The sequence below is a fragment of the Sapajus apella genome, unplaced genomic scaffold (genome assembly GCF_009761245.1).
Source record: "Sapajus apella isolate SASKATOON/1434 unplaced genomic scaffold, GSC_monkey_1.0 scaffold19, whole genome shotgun sequence".
NCBI classification, from domain to species: Eukaryota; Metazoa; Chordata; class Mammalia; order Primates; family Cebidae; genus Sapajus; species Sapajus apella.
The window spans coordinates 15513414-15538084 of record NW_022436959.1 but is presented as its reverse complement, the minus strand read 5'-3'; the positions used below and the strand labels follow the sequence as shown (position 1 = coordinate 15538084).

General features: G+C 38.1%; 2 protein-coding genes across 2 annotated transcripts in view; one reads left to right on the top strand and one right to left on the bottom strand.

The window, feature by feature from the left end:
• Positions 1-24671, top strand: part of DNAH11 (dynein axonemal heavy chain 11) — a 406504-nt gene that overhangs the window by 117775 nt on the left and 264058 nt on the right. The window contains exons 26-28 of the mRNA XM_032287021.1: positions 15036-15260; positions 16761-16852; positions 18067-18193. Coding sequence (XP_032142912.1) covers positions 15036-15260; positions 16761-16852; positions 18067-18193 — 444 coding nt within the window. The remainder of the gene's footprint in view (positions 1-15035; positions 15261-16760; positions 16853-18066; positions 18194-24671) is intronic.
• Positions 4390-5729, bottom strand: LOC116557514 (aurora kinase C-like). Its single transcript, XM_032287022.1, has 3 exons — positions 5560-5729; positions 5251-5451; positions 4390-5146 (listed from the first exon to the last, which is right to left on the bottom strand). Exons 1-3 carry the CDS (start codon positions 5661-5663, stop codon positions 4513-4515), a joined length of 939 nt encoding a protein of 312 aa, XP_032142913.1. The 5' UTR covers positions 5664-5729; the 3' UTR covers positions 4390-4512.

The window sequence follows — 24671 nt, the reverse complement described above, 5'->3', positions numbered from 1 at the left end:
GTGTCCTGGCTTGTGTGAGTTTCTTTGCATCCATGACACAGCACTAGCTCAAACCGGTGCACTGAAAACACGTGGCGCTTTTTGGCTGGGAATCTCCTGGTCTGTGGGCAGTGAAAACCTGTTTGGAAATGGGGTGAGCACTCACACTGCGCCGCTCTCACTGGGAACTGCATTCCAGAGCTGTTCCTATTTGTCTGTCTTGGATTGCTTCTCTACAGTGCATTATTTATCATAGTCACCAACTGTGTAATAGATCACTAAAGCGTATTCCTCCTAACTGAAAATTTGTATGTGCTCTTTGATCAACAGCACCTCTTTGCCCCTCCCCCGGACTCTGGTAACCATCATTCTACTCTTTACTTCTAAGAGTTCAACTTTTCAGATTATACATGTAAGGGACATTATGCAGTATTTGTCTTTTTGTTCCTGGAATATTTTGCTTAGCATAATATCCTTTAGGGTCGTCCATTTTGTTGCAAATGACAGGATTTTCTCTTTTTTTTAAGGCTGGGTGGTGGTCCATTGTGTTTATACACCATGTGTTCTTTATCCATTCATCTCATAATGGACACCTAGGTGGCTTTCATATCTTAGCTATTGTGAATAATGCTGCAGTGAACATGAGAGTACAGTTAGGTCTTCAGGCTACTGATTTCAATTCCTTTGGGTATATACCCAGAAATGGGATTGCCAAATCAAATGGTAAGTCTATTTTGAGTTTTCTGAGGAACCTCCATCCTGTTTTGCATAATAGCTGTATTTGCAAAAGGGCTCCCTTTTCTCTACACTCTCACCTACACTTATCTTTTGTCTTTTTGATAATGGCCATTCTAACAGGTGTGAAGTGATACATTATTGTGGTTTAAATCTGCATTTCCCTGATGATCGTGGACGATGAACATTTTTTCAAGTATTTGTTGGTGATTTGTAAGTCACCTTTTGAGAAATATCTGTTTAGGTCCTTTGCCCATTTTTTTGATAGGGTTTTTGGTTTTTTGCTTTTGAGTTGTTTCTTATCTATTTTGGATATTAGGCCCTAATTATATCTGTGGTTTGTAAATATTCTCTCGCAATCCATGCATTGTAAGCTTTGCTCTGTTGTTTCCATTGCTGTACAGAAGCTTTTTTGTTTGATGCCGTCTTATTTCTTTCTTTTTGCTTTTTCCTGTACTTTTTGAAGTCATATTCAAGACATCTTTTTGCAGACCAATGTTGTAGAGCACGTTCCTAGATTTCTTCTAGTAATTTTATAATTTTAGGTCTTACATTTCAGTGTTTAATCCATTGTGAGTTGGTTTTTTTTACAGTGTGGGATAAGGGTCCAGCTTCATTTTTCTGCTTGTGAATATCTACTTTTCAAAGCACCACTTATTGAAGAAATTGTCTTGTCTCCACTGTGTGTTCTTGGAAGTTTTGTTCAAAATCCATTGATGATAAACATGTAATTTTATTTCTCAGCTCTATATTCTGTTCCATGGGTCAGTGTGTTTATTTTTATACCTGTGCCATACTCTTTTGATCAGTACAGCTTTGTCATAGATTTTGAAGTCAGATAGTGTGATGCCTCCAGCTTTGTTCTTTTTGCTCAAGATTACTTGGGCTGATTTAGGTGTTTTGTAATTTCATACAAATTTTAGGATTTTTTTTTTTTCTATTTCTGGGAAGCATGACATTGGAATTTTGATAGGGATTGCATTGAATTTGTAGATCTCTTTGGTGGTGTTTTAGTCTGTTCTGTGCTGCTACAATGGAATACAACAGACTGGGTAATTTACAGTGATCAGTAGTTTTATTTGGCTCACTGTTCTGGAGGCTGCAAAGTCCAAGACCAAAGGGCTGCAGTTAGTGGTGAGGGCCTTCTGCAGCCCTTTGGTCATAATGTGGTCATAACATGCTATAACCATAACATGGACATATCATTTGTCATAATATGGCAGAAGATGTCACATGGCATGAGAGAACAAGAGAAGGTTGAAATTACTTTTATAATAAACCCAATCATGATAAGGAATCCACTTTGTTTTGCATGCGTTTTCTACTTTAAAAGTTTTGGTGACTGATAAGAATCCGCTTACTTAATATCACTAATTTACTAATGAGAGCACAGCCCTCATGATACCTCTTAAAGGTCTCACCTCAAACACGGTTGCATTGGTGATTAAGTTAGCAACACATAAGCTTTGAGACACAATAGCAGGTAGTACAATAGCAGGCTCTATGAACATTTTAACAGTATTAAATACCGTGATTAAATACTGGATACCTTTCCATTTATTTGTATTGTTTGCATGTTTTTCATCACTGTTTTGTAGTTCTTACTGTACAGATATTTCACCTTCTTTGGTTAAATTTATTTTATTTTATTGTTTGTTACTATCGTGAATGGGATTGATTTCTTAATTTCTTTTTCAGATAGTTGTTGGTATAACAAAATGCTGATTTTTGTATGTTGGTTTTGCACCTTACAACTTTACTGAATTCATTTATTATAACAGTTTTAGGATGGAGTTTTTAGGATTTTCTAAAGATTATGTCATCAGCAAACAGACACAATTTCACTCCTTTCTTTCCTATTTGAGTGTTTTTTATTTCTTGTCTGATTGCTCTGGCTAGAACTTCCAGTACTGTATTGAATGGAAGCATAGGAGTGGGCATCCTTGTCCTGTTTGTGACCTTAGAGGAAAGGCTTTTGATTTTTGGCTGTTGAGTATATTAGCTGTGGGCTTTTCAGCCTTTATTGTGTTGAAGTACATTCTTCCTATGCCAAATTTTTTTGGGAGTTTTTATCATGAAATGATGTTGAATTTTTTCAAACACCTTTCTGCATATATTCAGATGTTCATATGGTATTGTTGTTTATTCTCATAAATCTGGTGTATCACATTTATTGATCTGCGTATCCTTGCATTCCTGAGATAAATCCCACTTGATCATGGTGAATGATCCTTTTTAATATACTGTTAAATTCAGTTTGCTAGTATTTGGCTGAGGATTTTTAACATCTATGTTCATCAGGCATTTTTGATTCTAATTTTCTTTTCTTGTGGTGTCCTTATTTGGCTTTGGTTTCAGGATAATGATGGCCTCATAAAGTGAGTTTGGAAATATTTCTCCTTCAGTTTTTTGGAAGAGTTTGAGAAGAATTAGTATTAGTTCTTTTTGAAATGTTTGGCAGAATTCCACCACGAAGCCCTCCTGTCCTAGGCCTTTCTTTTGAGGGAAATATTTTAGTATTGAATCAGTCTCTTTACTCATCTCTTCATACGTTTTATTTCTTCTTGATTCTGTCTTGGTAGGTTGTATGTTTCTAGGAATTTTGTCAACAAAATTTCAATTTGTTGACATGTAACTGTTCATTGTAGTCTCTTATGATCCTTTGTATTTCTCTTATCAGTTTTATTAACTCCTCTTTCATTTCTGATTTTGAGTCATCTTTTTTTTTTTCTGTCTAAATGTTTGTTGATTTTGTTTACCTATTCAAAAAACCAATTCTTCATTCTATTGGTCGTTTTGTTGTCTTTCTAGTCTCTATTTCATTGATTACTGCTCTGATTTTTATTATTTTTTCCTGCTATTGACTGTGGGCTTAGTTCTTCTTTTTCTAGTTTCTGAAGGGTTAGCATTAAGTTCTTTATTTGAGATTTTCTTATTGCTGTAGACATTTATTTCTAACAACTTCCCTCTTAGGACTGGTTTTGCTGCATCCTGTAAGTTTTAGTATGTTGTGTTTCTGTTTTCACTTGTCTTAAGATATTTAAAAAATTTCTCATTTGATTTCTTCTTTGATTCATTGGCTGTTCAGGACCATGTTGTTAATTTTCATGTATTTGTGAGTTTCCAAAATTCCTCCTGTTACTAATTTCTCTTTTTATGCCATTGTGATTGGAAAAATACTTGATGGTATTTTTGACCTTGTTTTCTATCTAAGATTATCTGGCAGACTTAGAAAACATTTATGTCTTTCATATTGATGCATAAGAGATGTACATAATTTGGGGATACATGTGATAATATATTCACATAATTTATAAAGATCAAATCAGTGTAATTGGGATGGCTATCATCTTAAATGTTTGTCTTTTCTTTGTGCTAAAACTATTGGAATTTTTTTCTTCTAGCTCTTTTGAAATATACAGTAGGTTATTGTAAACTATATCCACCCTACTGATCTATCTAACACTGAGTCTTATGAGATCCACTAAAAAATTTTCCCACATATGAGTGAGAATATGTGATATTTGTCTTTCTGTGCTTGCCTTATTTCTCTTAATATCCTTCTCCAGTTCAATTCACATTGCTGAAAATGACATGATTTCATTACTTTTTATAGCCAAATAATATTCTATTGTGTATATACACTATTCTTTTTTTTTTTTTTTTTTGCTGGTACACAATGATTCAACTTTTATTAACTAGCATCTTACATCTTAAAAGAGAAAAAAAAAAAAAGACAAATGAGGTGGCAGAGCTAGGAGATCTCCCTGAGCAAACATAAACAGAAGCAGACAGGGCTCAAGAAGCCATCTGAGCACAGGGAGGCAGCACCCTTTGGGAATGGGCCTGAACCCAGGCATGCTTCAGGATCTGAGCCAGGGGCAGTCGCTCCAAGGGCTGGTATCTGAGAAGCTTGGAAATCAAGTCCTGGGCCCCTACAGGCATTGATAGTGGAAACCTCACATCCACCTTGAGGATGCCTCTGTAAGTCTCACTGTGGGAGGTGCTCTCAAAAGGTGGATATCCAACCAGCAGCTCATAGCAAAGCACTCCAATGCACCACAAATCCACCTTTTCATCATATGTTTTCCCCTCAGTCATTTCTGGGGGCAAGTAGTCTAGTGTCCCACACAGTGTCTTTCTCCTCAGGGAGGGGGTGTGCACAGACCAGCCAAAATCTGCAATCTTCACCTCACCCCTGAACCCCAGCAGTAGGTTCTCTGGCTTAATATCTCTGTGAATCACTTTCTTCTCATGGCAGTAGGTCAGGGCATCTGCCATCTCCTCCATTATCGTGGCTGTGCACTGTTCATCTAATTTCTCGCTTTTTTGCAGCTCCTTGTAGAGCTCACCCCTCGGAGCATATTCCAGAATCAGGAACACCCAGCGTGCATCATGGAAGTAGTTATACAGGCGTAGAATATTGGGGTGTCTGGGAGCGAGTGAGGGGAGAACAGGACAGGAACCAGGATTTGGGTGTCTGCCCCAGGGTGGGAGCTCTAGGTAGTGTAAATGGAACAAACTGCAGAAAAAAGTTGTAGATGCGCCTGGATCTCAATTTCCCGGCGCAGCTGGTGCTCCAGTCCTTCCTTCTCTATCTGCGACTTGAAAACAACCTTCAGGGCCACGATGAAATGGCTTTCCTTGAGCCGAGCCAGGTATACATTCCCAAATTTCCCCTTGCCCAGGGGACGCCAGATTTCAAAGTCATCGATTGTGAGGCACCGCCCTACGTTCCTCAGGACAGTAGTGCTGGGTCCCAGGAGCCAGCACGCCACACACCTGTCCTTCATCCCCGCATCCCACCTCCCTTCCTTTTCCAGATACCAAACCCAAGGTGCTCACATGGTTGGGTTGCTGGGCTGCTGGGTTGTTTGGCTTGCTGCAGCCACCGCTTGGCCTAAAGGCTGAGCTGTGCCCGGCGGGACCGCAGCTCCCTGGGAGCTCATGGGGACTAGAGGTGAGGGCGCGGACGCCTTCCTGAGCTCTCTGGATGGCTGTCCCCATTCACAGGGTCCCGAAAGGGGTTGGGGGTCCCTTTACCGCCGAGGCGCTTCCGAACCCGCTAGTCCAGCGGCCTCACCTAGGCCCTGACGCGAGCAGGCTTCGGGGTCCGCGGCCTCACCGACGCCCCGACGCGAGCAGGCTCCGGGGTCTGCGGCGTCCTGCCACTAATCTTAAATCTGTCTGTTAATGGACACTTAGGTCAATTCTATATTCTGGCTACTGTAAATTAGTACTGCAAAAAACATGGAAGTGTGGATATTTCCTCAATGTATTTTCTTTGGGTATATACCTAGTAGTGGAATTGCTGGATTATATTTTTAGTTCTAGTTTCTTGAAAAATCTCCGTACTGTTCTCCAGAGTGGCTTTACTAATTTATATTTCTACCAACAGCATACGTGGGTTCCCTTTCTCTGCATCCTTGCCAGCAGCATCCATTATTACCTTTTTGGTAAAAGCCATTTAACCGGGGTGAGATCATATCTCATTGTATTATGATTTGCATTTCTCTCATGATTAGTGATGCTGAGCATTTTTTCATACAGCAGTTGACCATTTGTGTGTCTTCTTTTGAGAAGTGCCTGTTCAAATCTTTTGCCCATTTTTAAATCAGATTGGATTTGTTCTTATTTTGTTTTGCCACTGGGTTGTTTGAATTCCTTTTGTATTCTGGTTATTAATCCCTTATCAGATGAGTAGTTTGCAAATATTTTCTCCCATTCTGTAGGTTGCCTCTTCACTTTGTTTATGTTGCTGTGCAGAAGCGTTTTATCTCAGCATGATCCTGTTTGTCCACTTTTGCTTTTGTTGTCTGGGCTTTTGAAGTCTTACACACAATCTTTGCCAGACCAATGTCTAGTAGCATTTTTCCAGTGTTTTCTTCTGGTAGTTTTATAGTTTCAGGTTTTAGATTTAACTCTTTAATCCATTTTGATTTGATTTTTGTTTACATTGAGAGATAGGAATCTAGTTGCATTCTTTTGCATACAGTTTTCCAGTTTTCCCAGCATCATTTATTGAAAAGACTGTCCTTTCTCCATTGTATATAGTTCTTGGCACATTTGTTGAACATTAATTGGCTGTAAATGTATGGGTTTATATCTTGGGTCTCTGTTCTGCTCCATTGGACTCTGTGTCTATTATTATGTCAGTACTGTGCTGATTTGGTTACTATAGCTTTGGAGAAAAATTCAAAGAAATTTTTGATAGTTTGATGCCTCTAGCTTTGTTCTTTTTGCTCAGGATTGATATTTTTCAGGCTCTTCCATGATTCCATATAAATTTTGAAACTTTTTCTGTGGAAAAAAAGTTGTTGGTATTTTGATAGGGATTGCACTGAATTTAGAAATTGCTTTGGGTAATACTGTCATTTTAACAATGCTCTCTTCCAGTCCATGAGCATGGAATATCTTTCTGTTTTTGTGTGTGTGGCTTCAATTTCTTTCATTAGTGTTTCATAATGTTTCTTGTATAGAAACTTTCACTTTTCATCTTTCACTTCTTTGGTTAATTTGATTTCTACATATTTTATATTATTTGCAGCTGTTGTGAATGTGATTACCTTCTTGATTTTGTTCCAAATGTTTGCTGTTGGTACATATAAATGCAACTGGTTTCTGTATGTCTACTTTGTATCCTGCAACTTTCCAAAACTTGTTCATCAGTTCTAACAGTTTTTTGGTAGAACCTTTAGGTTCTTTTAGGTAAAAGATCAAGTCATCTGAGAACAAGACTAATTTGACTTCTTCCATCCAATTTGAATGCCTTTTATTTCTTTCTCTTGCCTAATTGCTTTGGCCAGGACTTCTATTACTATAGTGAATACAAATAGTGAAAATGGGTATCCTTGTCTTGCTCCAGATCTTAGAGAAAAGGCTTTCAGTCTTTCCTATTCAGTACAGTGTTAGGTGTGGGTTTGTTATACGTGACCTTTACAATTTTGAGATATATTCCTTCTATACCAATGTCGATGAGAGTTTTTATCATAAAGGGATGTTGAATTTTATTAAATGCCTTTTCAAAATTTCTTGAACTAATCATATAATTTTTCTTCTTGGAGCTATTGATGCGATACATCGCATTTCTTGACTTGCATAGGTTAAACTATCCTTCTATCCCTGGAATGACTCCTACTAATTAATGGTAAATGATTTTTTAATGTATTGTTGAATTCCATCAGTTAGTATTTTATGGAGAATTATTGCATCTATGTTTATCAGTAATATTGGCCTGTAATTTTCTCTTTTCCTTGTGTTCTTTTCTGATTTCTGTATCATGGTAATGCTAGCTTCATTTTCTTAGTCTAGCTAAAGGCTTATCAATTTTGCTTATCTTTTCATAAAACCAACTTTTATTTTGTTGCTCTTCTATATTGTTTCTTCAGTTTTCATTTTATTTACTTCTGCTCTCATCCTTGTCATTTCTTTCTTTTTGCTAGTTTTCAGTTAGGTTTTTTTTTTTGCTTTTTTAGTTCATTGAGGTCTATTGTTAGGTTGTTTATTTGAAGGCCTTCTTTTTTTTGATACATGTACTATTACTTAAAATAAGAAATAGCTTATTGAAGCCCTTACAATAAGCAATAGCTTTATTTGAAGCCCTTCTACTTTTTTTGATATACCTGCTATTGCTTACAATAAGCACATATATCAAAAAAGTAGAAGGGCTTCAAATAAACTTCCCTCTTATTACTGGATTTTGTTATATAGATTTTGATATGTTTTATTTTCATTTTAATTTGTTTCAAGAAACTTTTACATTTTCTTCTTAATTTCTTCATTGATTTATTGGTTGGTTAAGAGCATGTTGTTTAATTTTCATGTCTTTTTGACATTTCTAAGGTTCCTTTTGTTAATGATTTCTAGTTTTATTTCATTGTAATCAGAAAAGATACTTGATAGGGTTTTTACTTTTTAGAATTTGTTGAAACTTGTTTTGCACCCTAAGATATGATCTATTCTGGAGAATCCATATGCTGACAAAAAGAATGTATATTCTGCAGCAATTGAGTAAAATGTTCTGTCAGTCAGGCCTACTAGGTCTAGTGTGTAGTTTAAGTCTGATGTTTCTTTGTTGATTTTTTTTTTTGAGACAGAATTTCACTCTGTCATGCAGTGGTGCAATCTCAGCTTACTGCAACCTCCACCTCCTGAGTTCAAGCAATTTTCCTGCCTCAGCCTCCTAAGTAGCTGGGACTACAGGCATGTGCCACCATTCCTGGCCAGTTTTTTGTATTTTTAGTAGAGATGGGGTTTCACCTTGTTAGCCAGGATGGTTTTGATTTCCTGCCTCAGCCTCCCAGAGTGCTGGGATTACAGGTATGAGCCATCGCTCCCAGACCTTTGTTGATTCTTTTATATCTGGAAGATCTGTCCATTACTGAGAGTGGGATGTTAAAGTCCTATACTGTTTTTGTTTTGCAGTCTATCTTTTGCTTTATCCCTTTAGGTCTATTAATGTTTGTTTTATAAACTTGGGAGCTTAGGTGTTGGGTGCATAGATACTTAATATTTATAATTATTATATCCTCTTGCCTAATTGACTGCTTTATCATTATGTAATTACCTTCTTTGTCACTTTTTAAGGCCTTGATTATAGTATATTTTATCTGATCTATGTATAGCTAGTAATACTCTTTTCTGGTCTCTAGTTGATATATCATTTTCCACTCTATCATTTTCAGTGTATGTGTGTCATAGGTGAAGTGGGTTTCTTATAGGGACTGTATAGTTCTGTTATGTTTCTTTATTCAGCCACTTTATGCCTTTTAATTGGAGAATTGAGTCCATTTATGGTCATTATTATTAAGTAAGGACTTATTGCTGTCATTTTGTCACTTATCTTCTGGTTGTTTTGTAATTCCACTCTTTCTTACTGTCTTCCTTTATGGATAAGTGATTTTCTCTAGAATGTTTTAATTCACTGCTTTTTATTTTTAGTGAATCTATTATAGGCTTTACCATGAGGCTTAGAAAAAAATATAACAAGTTATTTTAAAGAGATGATAACTTAGATCACAAAGAAAAAAAAAACCCAAGAAAAAAATGAACAAACTTTATTCCTTCTCTCCACCCCTCATTTTGAGCTTAAATTGTCTCAATTTGCATATTTTTATATTGTCTATCTCTTAACAGGTTGCGGTAGCTATTGTTTTTGATAGATTTGTCTCTTGGGCTTTGTGCCAGAGGTATGAGTGGATTACACATTGTAGTTATGGTACTAGAATATTCTGTGTTTGTTCATGTATTTTATTTCGCCAGTGGGTTTTATGCCTTAAAAATTTTTTTAATGTTGATGTTTTCTATTTCAGATTGAAGAATTTCCTTTAGCTCTTTTTGTAAAACTAGCCTGGTAGTGGTGAATTAGCTTGGCTTTTTTTTGTCAGGGAATAGACTTCAATCTGTCCCTCATATTTGAAGGAATAGTTTGCTGGACACAGTATTCTTGTTTAGCAGAGTTTTTTTTTCATTACATTTAGAACTTTGAGAATGTCATTCCACTCTATACTGGCCTACATTCTTTCTGCTGGGGTGTCTCTTGTCAAATTGGAGCTCCTTTATATCTTACTTGCTTTTCTTTCGTTGCTTTGGAATTCGCTATGTGTCCTTGACCTTTGAGAGTTTGATTATTATATGACTTGGGGTAGTATTATTTGGCTCAGTTCTATTTGGTGTTCTCTGACCTTCCTGTAACTGGATATTAATATCTTTCTCAGGTTTTTGAAAGTTTTTAATGTTATTTATCTTGTAGACAGTCTTCCCTGCTTTTCATTCTTTGTTCTCTTAAATTCGTTAAAGCTTGTTTTGTGGCTATATTAGTCTGTTTTCATGCTGTTGATAAAGATATACCCAGGACTGGGTAATTTACAAAAGAAAGAGGTTTATTGGACTTACAGTTCCATGTGGCTGGGGAGGCCTAACAATTGCAGCAGAGGGTGAAAGTCAGGTCTCACGTGGCAGCACATAAGAGAAGAGAGCTTGTGCAGGCAAACTCCCCTTTCTAAAACCATCAGATCTCTTGAGACTTACTCATAGTCACAAGAACAGCATAGGAAAGACCTGCCCCCATGATTCAATTACCTCCCACTGGATCCATCCCACAACACATGGGAATTCAAGATAAGATGTGGGTAGGGAGACAGCCAAACCATAGCATTCTGTCCCTGGCCCTCTGAAATTATGTCCTTATGTTATAAAACCAATCACGCCTTCTCAACAGTCCCCCAAACTCTTAACTCATTTCAGCATTAACTCAAAAGTCCACACTTGAAAGTCTCATCTGGGACAAGGCAAGTTCCTTCCACCTATGAGCCTGAAAAATCTAAAGCAAGTTAGTTACTTCCTAGACACAATGAGGGTACAGGTATTGGTAAATGCAGCCATTCCAAATGAGAGAAACTGGCCAAAACAAAGGGGCTGCAGGCCCCATGCAATTCCAAAATACAGCAGGTCAGTCCAGTCTTAAAGCTCCAGAGTGATCTCCTTTGACTTTATGTCTCATATCCAAGCTATGCTGATGCAAGGGTGGGCGGCTCCCATAGTCTTGGGCAGCTCTGCCCTTGTGGCTTTGCAGGTTAAAGCCTCTCTCTTAGCTGCTTTCATAGGCTAGCACTGAGTGTCTGTGGCATTTTTAGGTGCACAGTGCAAGACATCAGTAGATGTACCATTCTGGAGTCTGGAGGACAGTGGCCCTCTTCTCACTGCTTCACTAGGTGGTGCTCCAGCAGGGACTCTGTGTGGGGACTCTCACAGCACATTTCCCTTTTGCACTGCCATAATAGAGGTTCTCCATGGGGACACTGCCCATAACAGCAAACTTCTGTCTCGGCATCCAGGCGTTTCCATACATCTTGTGAAATCTAGGCAGAGGTTCCCAAACCTCAGTTCTTGACTTCTATGCACTGGCAGGCTCAGCACCACATGGAAGCTGCCAAAGCTTGAGGTTTGCATCCTCTCTGAAGCCACATCCCGAGCCCTATGTTGGCCCCTTTCAGCCATGGCTAGAGTGGCTGGGATGCAGGGCACCAGGTCTCTAGGCTGCACATAGCATGGGAGCCCTGGGCCTGGCCCAGGTTACCCCCTTTTCCTCCTGTGCCTCCAGGCCTGTGATGGGAGAGCCTGCCACAAAGGTCTCTGATGCCCTAGACACATTTTCCTCATTGACTTGGGGATTAAAATTTGGCTCCTTGTTACGTTTGCAGATTTCTGCAGTCAGCTTGAATTTCTTCTCAGAAAATGGTATTTTCTTTTCTGTCGCATCATCTGGGTACAAATTTTCTGAACAACTTCTATGCTCTGCTTCCCTTATAAAACTGAATGCCTTTAATGGCACCCAGCTCACCTCTTGAATGCTTTGTTGCTTAGAAATTTCTTCTGCCAGATGCCCTAAATTATCTCTCTCAAGTTCAAAATACAACAAATCTGTAGGGCAGGGGCAAAATGCCACCAGTCTCTTTGCTAAAACATGACAGGAGTCACCTTTGCTCCAGTTCCCAACAAGTTCCTCATCTCCATCTAAGACCACCTCAGCCTGGATTTCATTGATCATGTCATTATGAGTGTTTGGGTCAAAGCCATTCAAGTCTCTAGAAAGTTCCAAAGTTTCCCACATTTTCCTGTTTTCTTTTGAGCCCTTCAAAATGTTCCAACCTCTGCCTGTTACCTAGTTCCAAAGTTGGTTCCACATTTTTGGGTATCTTTTCAGCAGCACACCACTGTAGTGGTACCAATTTACTGTATTAGTTCATTTTCATGCTGCTCATAAAGACATACCCAAGATTGGGCAATTTACATAAGAAAGAGGTTTATTGGACTTACAGTTCCACGTGACTAGGGAAGCCTCACAATCATGGCAGAAGGTAAAAGGCACATCTCACATAGTAGCAGATGAGAGAAGAGAGCTTGTGCTGGCAAACTCCCCTTTTGAAACCATCAGACCTTGTGAGACTTATTCACAATCATGGAACTGCATGGGAAAGACCTGCCCCCATGATTCAGTTACCTCCCACTGGGTCCCTCCCACAACACGTGAGAATTCAAGATGAAATTTGGATGGGGACACAGCCAAACCATATCATTGGCCTAACACGTGATCTGTCTTGGAGAATATTTCATTTGTGCTTAGAAAAATCTGTATCCTGCTATTGGATGAAATAGTCTGTCTATGTCCATTAGGTCTGTTTGGTCTAAAGTGTTCAAGTCCACTGTTTCCCTCTTGATTTTCTGTCCATATGATCTGTTCATTGTTGAAAGTAGATTGTACTGCAGTTTATGTCATACTTCAGATCTGTTAATATTTTTATATATTTAGATTCTCTGATGTTGGGTGCATATATATTTTAAATCAGATTTTTAAAAAATTGTTATTTTTTTACTTTTTCCTAGTTTTAATACTCAACATCTGTTTATTCATTGAGCACTTAATTGTTATAGACTCCAGGTATGATACCATTTGGGATCCAAAGTTATGAACACTTGTTCTCTAGGAAGATGCACTTTGAGTAGGGAGATAAACAAAAGGACTCCAAGGAGTCTAAGACAGGGAAGCTTTGTGATTAAGGTGGATGAAAGATCCAGGGAGGGCATTAGAAGATGATGGTGCTTATGCTGAGACTCGAAGGATAGTCTGTTATTCTCCAAGAACTGGAAGTCAGAAAAGGATATTTACGCAATGAGGACAATATTAGTAGTACCTTGGAATGACAGGATGTCTCTGCCATTCAAAGGTAATGTCAAGATTCTAGTTTCCTTGGACTATACATTTTCTTTATGGGAATAGTGAAAAGTAGGCCTGAGTAGATAGTCTGAGAACATGATCTGTGGCCTTGAATTCTAAAATTATAGGTGTTAGTATCTCTTCACACATGGGAAGAAATGTAGAAGGGACAAATAGGAAATGACAGTAGTGTTATTAGACATAAGACATTTAGGGAAAAAACTGATTTGGAGAGATGACCCTAATTGGCTTATTCAGTGTGAGGGACATTTATGCCAAGGTGGAACACCAGACCACAGCTCAACACAGAGGTGCAGCCAAGAACTAGTGGTTGAGAGTTTACTATCAGTATCTTGAGACTTGATGAACTAGATAAAGAGAGTAAAGAAGATAAGCCAGCTAAGAATAGAGCATTGGAAAAGGCTGAATTTAGGGAACAAGAGGAGAAGGCAAAAAGGAGGGAGCAAGAGAGTGGTCAGAGAAATAGTTGAAACAGCATACTGTAATATCATAAAGAAGTGAAGGGATAATGTTTTTCCCTCAAAAAAGAGTCAAGTATGTTAAATACCTAGAGGAGAGAAACATGAGGAGTTGAGGTCATGCTGGTTAGTGACTTGCTGAGATTTCATGTCATAGGATGGTGAGAAGTACTAGCTAGACTGCATAGCATTAAAACAAGCCCTGCTGAGCTAAGCATTGAGTACCCATGAACACAAAGAAGGGAATGTTACACACTGGGGCCTACTTGAGGGTGGAGGGCAGGAGGAGGGTGAGGATCAGAAATCCACCTGTCAGGTACTATGCTCATTATCTGGGTGATGAAATAATCTGCACCCCAAACTTCCACAACATGCAGTTCACCCATGTAACAAGCCTGCATATGTACCCCTTGAACCCAGAATAAAAGTTGGAAGGTAAAAAAAGACATGTGAAGACAGACTTAGAACATTTAAGTTAGGCAGAGATGCAATGCTGTGGGATAGAAGCATTCCAGACATACTAGCCACATTTTAATTAAAACAGAGTTTGTCAGATTGTCTTTTTAATATAAACATGAGAAACAAAAACCATATTAACTACAGCATTGTTTTCAAAATAAAACTGCAGTCAATACTTGAAAAGAGAGCTGTGGAGCTCAGCAGTGAACTGAGAAGGGAGGAAAGTGGAAGCATGAGGGCCTAGCAGGCTGGTGGGGGGCAGTTTTCTAAATTGTTTTTTAAGATTGATAAACACATACTTGCATAATCTTGGCATGACTAATAGGCAGGGATGCAAGGAATAATAATGAAAGAATACAGTTTAATTTCCAACGCTGAACCCCAATACACAATACTTTTTTTCTGCCTGCAGTAGATACATGGCCTTCTTGAGAAAGACATGAGATACGGTTGTTTTATGTATTTATTTTTTTTCTGTTTGGAAAAATGTTAATATGAGTATTTACTACCATTAATTCACTCATTCAGCAAAAACAAATGCCAGTTCCAGGTATTACATGCTAGGTCCAAGAATCCAGCAATAAACATAGTAGATATAGTGCCTCCCTCATAGCACTCACAGTCTACTAAATTTAGCTACTATTTAAAATTCTTTGCCTTTATTTTAGGTTCAGTTGCAGACTCTTCTTCAAAGCAAGTATGTAGAATATTTCATTGAGCAAGTGTTAAGCTGGCAAAATAAATTGAACACAGCAGACTCGATCATCTTTACTTGGATGGAAGTCCAGCGAACTTGGTCTCACCTGGAAAGCATTTTTGTCTGTTCAGAGGATATTCGAATCCAGCTTGTGAAAGATGCTAGAAGATTTGATGGGGTGGATGCTGAATTTAAGGTTTGTCAAAGACAGGCTGTATGCTATTCTAGCAAAGTTTTGCAAAGAAACATGAGTTGGAGCATCATATTTATAAAAATGAATATATTTTTGCATGAGTAAGCAGGAGTCAGGAGACTTTTCCTGCAAAAGGCCAAGTAATAAATATTTCAGGCTGTGTAGATCATGAAGCCCCTCTAACACATTCTGAATAGTGCCATCAAAGCATGAAAGAGGACATGGATAATACATAAACAAATGGATATGGCTATATGCCAATACAACTTTATTTGTAGACACTGACATTTGAATTTCACATAGTTTTCATTTGTCACAAAATATTATGCTGTTTTTGATGTTTTTCGATGATTTAAAACTGCAGGCTAGGCTCAGTGGCTCACACCTATAATCCCAGCCCTTTGGGAGTCCAGGGTGGGAGGATAACTTGAGGCTAGGAGTTCAAGACAAGCCTAGGCAATATAGTAAGACCCCTTCTCTACTAAACAATTTTTAATAATTAGCTGGGCAAGGTGGCCCATGCTTGCAGTCCTAGCTACTCGGGAGACTGAGGTAGGAGGATAACTTGAGCCAAGGTAGTTTGAGGTTACAGTGAGCTATGACTGCACCGTGCACTCCAGCCTGGGTGACAGGATGAGACCCTGTCTCCAAAATAAATGTAAAAATCATTATTAGCTTCTAGGTCATGCAAAGAGAAACATCAGGCCATATTTGTCCCATGTGCCATAGATTGCTGACATTTGTGGTAAAAAAAGGTAAACAGATTTGTCTTCGTAAGTAAAAGACCGAGAAAGGACAACAGGTAGAAAATCATACTACTAGTTTGGGTTTTTCTTTTCTGTAAGAGCCACAGAAACCACATAGCATTGTGCATATAATAATGCTAATTGATTTGAGAGATTTCTAGCAAAGGATAATAACTATTTCTCATAAAATTGAATTAAACGGTTTCTTCTTTCTACCTAAAATAGAAGTTGTGGATCAATTTTAATTCGTTTAATTTTTGAGGAGGAAAAAATAGATTGTTTAGCTCTGTGTCACTTTTATACATAGGTGAGCTTGTTAAGATTCTGCGTGCTCTCTCACTCTTTCTCCCTCTCCTTCCCTTTCTCTGTCTCTCTCTTTCTCTCTCCCTCACCTCTCTTCTCCTCCTCTCTCCATTTCTCTCCTTTTTCCTCTTCCCTTTCTCCCATCCTTTTCTCCTTCTTTTCTCTTTCTTTATTTTTTGTTTGATTTAGAAGATAAAAATTCTGTGTGGGCCTAAATTGGTGACAATGCTTATTACATTTATTTTGATAAAAACTATGTGCTTGTACATTGCTTTTTGATCTTCATCTAAGAGTTGAAAAGCAAAAGTAAGCAGTTGTGGTGTCAGACATTCTTAGAAATCTCTTGAACCTTGCCCCTTCATTCTTTGTTGTTCATTTTTTGATTCTCAAAACGATTAAAAGTTTAGAAAAGATTGTTTTAATATCCATGGCTTCATATTGTGCTTTCATTCAGGAGTTAATGTTCAAGACAGCCAAAGTAAAAAATGTGTTAGAAGCAACATGCCAACCTAATCTCTACGAAAAACTTAAAGATTTACAGTCCAGGTAAGAATAAAGCTATAGAAGATGATTAATTTGCTGTAATTTTATGAGTCTCTTTCACATACCTAATAGTATTTAATACTGTGTTGTTATAGGTGCAACCTCTACTAAATTATTTTGTAATTTTCCTTGTAATTGTCTAGTTGCCTCGTACATGTTACGTGGAATGTATATATTGTAAGTTAATGTAAATCCAAAAATACTTGTTTTCTGAGAGGAGTATTATACTGGTAAAATTAGAATATCTTATTGTCAAGAGCACTGACATGATTGATTGATTAATTCTTTCATCAAACTATTCTGTAAGTATTGATTGAGCACCTACTGTGTGCCAGGAACTGGGATTTGCACTCAGTTAATGTAGTTCCTTAGTTTGCATACCCTTTCATTTTATTAGAAATTATCCTTAGGGAGCATAGTAGCACTGTTGAAATCATTGACCCAAGGGACATTTGTAAGGTAATTTTCACATTTAATTCTATAACAGTTAGTGGTCATAAGAATATTCTGGCTGTTGATTAAAAAATGGGCAGATCTGGTACTAAAATGATGGGTTATGGAACTGCAGTCCTTTTTAATTCCAAGGTAAGGAAAAGATCTAGACAAAATTGTATATTACATAAACAAAACAGTTTTATAGTCTCAAAGTGTTTTGGTATTAAAAAGGGTGAAGTTAATTATTTCGGTTGAGTGTAGCTCTTTGGTGCTTTGGGACCCTGCTTCTGGGTCATTTCTGCTTTGCTAAGGGCAATAAAGTGGAACCAATTCTGGATCTAATGACTCCTCTGAATACCTGAGAGGAGTGAAGTCACTTGTGTTTTGTAGACATCCGGTGGGGAAAAGAAGACCCTAAACCAATTACATCTTACCAGTGTGTTTTGCTCTCAGGATGAAGGATGACAACTTAGTCTTCACTTCTGATTAGGAGTGTCATTCAGAAAAGCAATAAATAACATAAATCTAAGTGTAATTTATATTTAGCTGCAACTAATGGGGTGGGTGTGTGTGTGTGTGTATACTTGGCATAGTACTCTTTTACTTGGCATTACTTGTATATTAGTCATAAGCCAAGATGATGGTGTCAAAAGCGGGAAGTAGGCTACTTGTTAAACAGAGTTTACTGTATTGAATGGCGCACAGGTCTTGAGTTTTGTTTTGCTGAAGTTTTAATGACTGAATGGACAAGGTATGCTTAAAAAGATTTTTCATTCATACAGGCTTTCTCTTTGTGAAAAAGCTCTCGCTGAATATCTGGAAACCAAGCGCGTAGCCTTTCCTCGCTTCTATTTCATCTCTTCTGCTGATTTACTTGACATTCTCTCAAAAGGAGCTCAGCCTAAACAGGTAATATTTTTTTGATAGTCTTGTATCACACTGTGTTAGCTGAGGAATGTCATAGTGTCTCTATCATTGTCAGATGCTGCCTGTCATGTCACATGGGCCAGGAACTAGAAAATCTGCAGTTAAAATCTGTAATGCAGCATCACAGGGATTTCAGAGGCTGTGCAAAATGGAGCAGGAAGAATAACTGTCTGATGCTTAGTAAAGAGGAATGGTGTTAAATGTGTAAGGCTTACAGTCCTGAAAGAAGGTGTTGGAAAGAAACGCCAGTGCCAAGTCCCCCAGAATTCTGGGACAAGGGCCAGGACATCCATTGCCTGGTTAGCAGCTTTCTTAGGGGAGAAAGGTTCATTTGGAATGAGATCATGGCTGGTACCTTCTTCCTACTCCCTCCAGAGTAACCTTCATAATTATTACATTGGGCTAATCTTCGGTGCTGTCCGAGTTAGATTTGTATAATTTTGAGATCATCCTAAACTAACCCTCTACTCTTCCCCTGTCTATACAAAAATAATGCATCACCATTTTGCTGATTCCTATGTCAATATTTAAAGCTAATAAAAGGAGGTATTATCTTGTATAATCTGAGAGCTCAGATCAGAGACAGACTATGTACAAATTCCCAAGCACTGCTTTGTATAAACTTTAGAGAATGTTGCCTTTCATTTAGACCTACTCAATCTTCCTGTTCACTTAGATCTTTCAGTTGTGGCTGACATAGCTGCTCACTTCTAGAGTTGACTGTATACTGTAGATTATTTTGAAACTGAAGCTTATGCTATATAGTTGTGGGGTTTTCTAAATGTTTTTATTTTTCTTGTGAAAATTTTTCTTTAAATATTTTTATGCCATTTTTCTTTAGAATGTGTGTCTCTTCACATTGCAGTTCCCTGTATTTTGCTGTTCTTTGGGCACAGTATTTATCTTGATTATTTTTCTCTTGTTTATCATTCAACTTTGCACCTAAATTAATTGGGTGGCTATTCTTGTCATTAATACAAGTGCAGTCTTGCTATTAATAACAGAATTGTTGGACAATTTGGGCAGCATGTTCAGGGTTACCACTCAGGTATTGTTTTGTATGTTCGTGCTAATTTCCAGATGGCTTTGCAAATAAAATCTCTCTGATTAAATTGATTATGAATCTACTATGCCCATCTTTTACATACTTAGTAGCACACAATTAGATGCTTAAAAAAAACTAATTTGAAACATAATAGTTGTAACTACACTTATGCTCCAGTAAGCCCCCGAGGGCATCCTCATGACTAGCAGCTGAACCCTTTGCCCAGGGTTACTCTGTGAGGGCAGCAGGTACCATATTCCATTAATGTTCCTGAATATTTTTCAAATCTGAAATGTTTCTAATGCAAAATGAATTTTCAGTAATTAAGTTAGCAGAGAGGTGTGTAAATCTGTAAGTAGGTTAGCTTCCTCTTTCTTTTAATCATATTATTTAAATACAGTGAACACATGTGTCACTGGCTTATTGACTAATATTAATTCCTTGGAATAACAGTCATGAAACAGTTTTATCTTTCTGCAATTACTAATCTTGCCTGTGCCCTGTGAATCTCTTTGCACTGGTAGCTGACCTCTTTCTAATATCTTGGGCAGGTATTGTAATTTCCTGGTCCCCCTTTCTTATTCAAAACTTAAAAAATAAACCAAAAGCAACTCAGCATATTCTGTTTGGAAATTTCTCTCTCATCTCCATGTCAAGGCCAAGTTTTCATCTAAGAACTTGGGGTTGGGAGGGAGACTTCAATTATTTCATCCCCACTCTCTGCCCATTTATCACTGGGAGGGGTTTAGGGGTATGATTTGTCTGTTGTGGCCCTTTCTTAAGGACTGCTCCTATTTCCCTTGCCAGCAGTGACTGTCCATCTTCACCCTTAACAGCAAGGATACATGTGCTGGGTTTCTGGTGGAACGTGTGTAGAGGTCCTCTGGGAAAGGGAACCTCCTCAGGGATGTATATGCCAGAGCCACTTCCATTTTAATCCTTCCAGTTCTTGCTCTTGGCAGTATAACCAGCCACCTGGTTCCAACTTCCTTCTCTGTTTCTACCTAGGCAGATGTCCAAACAAGGGGCACATTGAAGATTCACTTCCTGCTGGTTCCCAAAGTTTTTATAAGTGATTCTCCTACTCCTCTTGCTTGACTTTAGAGTGGAGGTTGCGGGACCCAGTCTTCTGACTTACCCACAGAGGGGGAGGGAGGTGCCATGGCCTCCCCGTCATGGCTGATAACTCATGCTGTGCAGATGGCCTCCTTTGCTCTCTTCCTCCCTATAGTACTTTCTGTAGAAGGCGTGCATGCAGGTAGAGGAGGTGGCCTGTTGAAATGTGTCTTACCAAACCCTGGAGGGACTTACCTGTCCTAACCCTTGTCCATTTCCTTCAGAATGTGCATGTACTCACTGCCTCTTTGTCCTTAATTGAAGTCCTAGTCTGTGCTAGAGGGAAAGATCACTCAGTGTATTCTTGTCACCGTCTCTATTCACCCTCCTTTTAAATCATCAAAAAATGCTTCATGTCTTAGCTGGACTACATGTTGACTCACAATTTATGCGTCCCTGATGCCAGTTTATTTTTCAGACTTAAATGATGTGCTTTTTAAATTCTTTTAAAAATTTTTTGCAACATGACTTCGGTATTTTACAGAGTGCTGTCTTCTCCTTTATCAGTGTGACTTACTGTGTATGTCTCCTCACCTACTCCATTCATAGCATTTTAACCACACGTTCTGAATCCCTGAACTCCAGGTACATTGCTCAGTACTAGTACCCCTCCTTAATGAATGACTAGATTATTTAAGACATTTTAAAGATCTGAAATTGTGATGAAGCTGAATGTTAAAATCATAGCACGGAGCTCTCCAGGCTCCCTCATAGCTGTGCTAATAAATGCCACCACACTAACAAAGGGAAGTGGGTATTTCTGCTCACCAGCCAAAAGGATCCAGCCCTGTGGTCACAGTATAAACATGCTTTACAGTTCTGACACACACATTTGAAGTGGTAGATATACCTTTGATATATTTTGAAATTTTGAGGAAATTCATATTTCAAGTTGTGTTCAAAATGTGATTTTGTTGAAGTCTTTTTGTGTACACTAAAATTTTGAACAATTAAAATTCCAATAAAATGCTGTCACACTGTTACTAAAGGTCTATTATTAGAAAAAGTGTTTAGTAGCCTCCATGGTACAAATAACCATCCAAAAGTGACTTGCCGAGAAGGAGCTAAGGGCCATTTGAGTCATCTAGAGCCATAGTCAGCTTCTTTCCATGAAAGAAATGGTTCTGCAAATTCAACATGCCTTCTGAATTCTTGCTCACTAACTGTGGGAGAGTTCATGCTATAGGCTGTTAGGCCACGTAGCGTGATCTTGCTATACTCTCTTACCTTCTTTTCAATATTAGAAGCAGTTTCAGACCACCAGACTTAGTCTTTCCGTCTATGCCCTTTGTGCTAACATTCCTGAATGTGCTCCGTGTAGTGTGACTGAGATAACATGGCAACTGCAGCTTGTGGAGCAACAATGCAGTTTCCCCATAAAAGGTGCCTTTTGTGGATAGATAATTCATCTTAACATCTTGTGAATGACTTGAATTTTCCAGGCCCCCCTCCTCAACCCACCCACACTCCATTTAAGAGTATTGGTCCAAGTGAGAGTTTCTGCAGTTAATTGCGGAATTTGATCAGCTTGAATAGACTAGCCAGGGAGGTCTGATAACCACCACAGCCCCCACTCTGTAGGCAGAAACTCCTAGCTTAAGATAGAAGAGTTCGAATGGCAGAGTGATAAAGCTGGGGTGTCTAAAATGCTGTCAGTGATTATTAGCTGTTGGTAAGTTTGGTTAAGATCAAGTTTTAAAAATTTTCTTCCCCCAGAATTCAGCCTGACCTCCCAAGATTATCGATTAACTAAAGGATGGTGGATACAGGTGCTGCTTAACTTCAGTGGCAAAACTCTCTTGAAGTTGCTGTAGAAATAAAACTTAAAGGTGTATTTGCCAGATTCATTGACATGGTGCAATAGTTAAGGACAACTGGCCTGAAGTCCTTACGGGATTCAATAATAACATTCTTTGATATTTTTTTCTCGTTTCACAGAAATGTGTATTTTTAAACTAAAGTCCTATAGTGGTTAAAGTCAGATAACATAATACCAGTTTATCCTTTTGCACCCTTTCAAATTGTTACATACTATCTTAAAATAACTGACAACTTTGGAGTGTCAGGTGTTTTTAGCCATTGTTTACTAATGATGTGAAAGATTGTTTTATCTGAGGACAGTTTGCACATTTTCTCTTGTTTCTTCTGCTGTGAAACACTGAACTTCTCCATGAAGGTTACCTTTGGATAAGCTAATGCACAATAGAGGTATACTAAAGAAAGACACACTGTCAATGTGATTGGCTCTACTTGTGCTTCTAATGGAATAGCTGTGATTCTTACATGGCTACTGAGCACTTGAAATGTAGCAGCTAAGGAACTGACTTCTTATTGGAATAAATTGCAATTGATTTAAATCTAAAAATTGATACTTGATTCAGTTACTGGAAAACATAGTGTGTTTGAAACAACTTGGGTGTGTGAATCTACCTTTGTCCCTGCATATTTTTTGAAATGAAAATACAGGTCTGGCATTTTCTAATGAAGAAACCAGATGAGCTGTGCTGAAAATATAAAATACATACCTTGTTTTAAGGACTTACCACAAATAAAATGTGGAAAATACCTCACTTTTTCTATTACTCACATGTTGAATGATAATATTTTTGGATATACTGGATTAAATATACATTAAAATTAATTTCACCTTTTTTTGATATTACTTAATGTGGCTGCTAGGTAGTTGTAGCTGTGGACATTGAAGCCACCATGCATTCTCTAAAATGACAAAATACATATACTCAGGAATGCTTAATGTTTGCCCAAAGAAATGCCATTCAAGGGCATCTGCACCAGTCTACACAGAAGGAAATCTGCCAACTTGTCTTTGGAGAAATCTCCTATATTGCAGCGATGAGACAGATGGCACTCAACTGATACCTCTAATAGACTGTAAATATTGGCATTTGGAAAGGTGCTTCTGAGAAATGAGCTTTATTAGGTGATAAAAAGCACCAGTGGATCTTAAAGGGGCAAATATCTAGACCCCACACTCCCACAAGCACAATATGTTTTTATGTAGAGCTTCCATTTGGTTATCTTCCTGATAGAGTAAAAGTGTCTCAGCATAAGAATTTCAGAAGGATGGAGCTCAGTAGTCATTCATAGTGTGCCAAAACCTTCACTGACAGGATATTCCTCTTTAGATAATTAATAGGAAAAAGACTCAAGATGTACATGATAAGCTGAGGGCATGCAAGAATGAATGAGTTTTAGTTAAAATGAAATCAATAAAAAATTCTAACTTTCCTAAAGGAAATAGGAAGCTGGATAAGATACGAGGTATCTTAAGTGGAGGAGAGGGTTGTTCCTGAGTTTAAGTTGGGACTGAAGATGGAATGGGAAGGAGAAAAAGGACACAGAAAAAGGGTCGTGGTTTGACCGTCTTGCCATTGGCTTCACTGACCTGAAGCTGAGAAGCAAGGAATTGAAGCTGCTCATGAAAGTGTGGTCTGTCACAGAAACTGCAAAGTAAGAGCAACTCTGCTTGGCATGACTTAAGAATATGTAACATTTTGAATGGGTATCTTAATATAAAGCCAGCCCAGTTAGCCTAGAGATTCAGACATTTAGGTGTATGACAAGAAAATAGAGAATCTGCTTTCAAAATAAATGAATGAATTATATATCTTATGGAGATTATCCTTGATTATCTTCTCACAATGATTAATAAGTGGTTAATCACAAATTTTGTATAACAATATGCACAGTTTTTTCTTCGTTTTGCATGTGTTGTCACTGCATTGTATTCTATTGTAGGGCCTTTGGAATTCTCTCCATAGCCCATGTATAAGTTATACAACAACATTAGGGCTATTATAATGTGAGATTAAAGTAAAATATCACTTCAATGTGATGAGATCCAAAAATTAAATGTTATAATTAGGGGGTCCTGCCAGCAAGAAGCTCTAGGCCCTTCTGTAGAATCTGAAATGGTTCTGGCTTTGATGTCGCTTGATTAAGGTTGTTTAATTCCAGCTTAAATTCAGTGGGTAGAGCTTCCAGCTTTAACAGATGAACTTTTAACAGAGTACCGTTCTTTCTGGGAACAACTAGAAAAGCTGGATAAAATATTTAACTGAATCTGTTTAAATGTACTGAAGGGCATCTAAAGAGCACTGAGGAAGTCAGTGTTACAGGGGCTAAGATAGCAGCAGAAGAAAGCACAAAGAGATTTGCCTAATGTTTGGTGCTGCTGTTCCCCTCGAGACCTTTGATGATTCATAGATGTGCTCAAGGGTATGAGAAGCTGATCAGAGCTTTCATGAGACTCATGGAACTTGAAAGAAGGAGAAATAT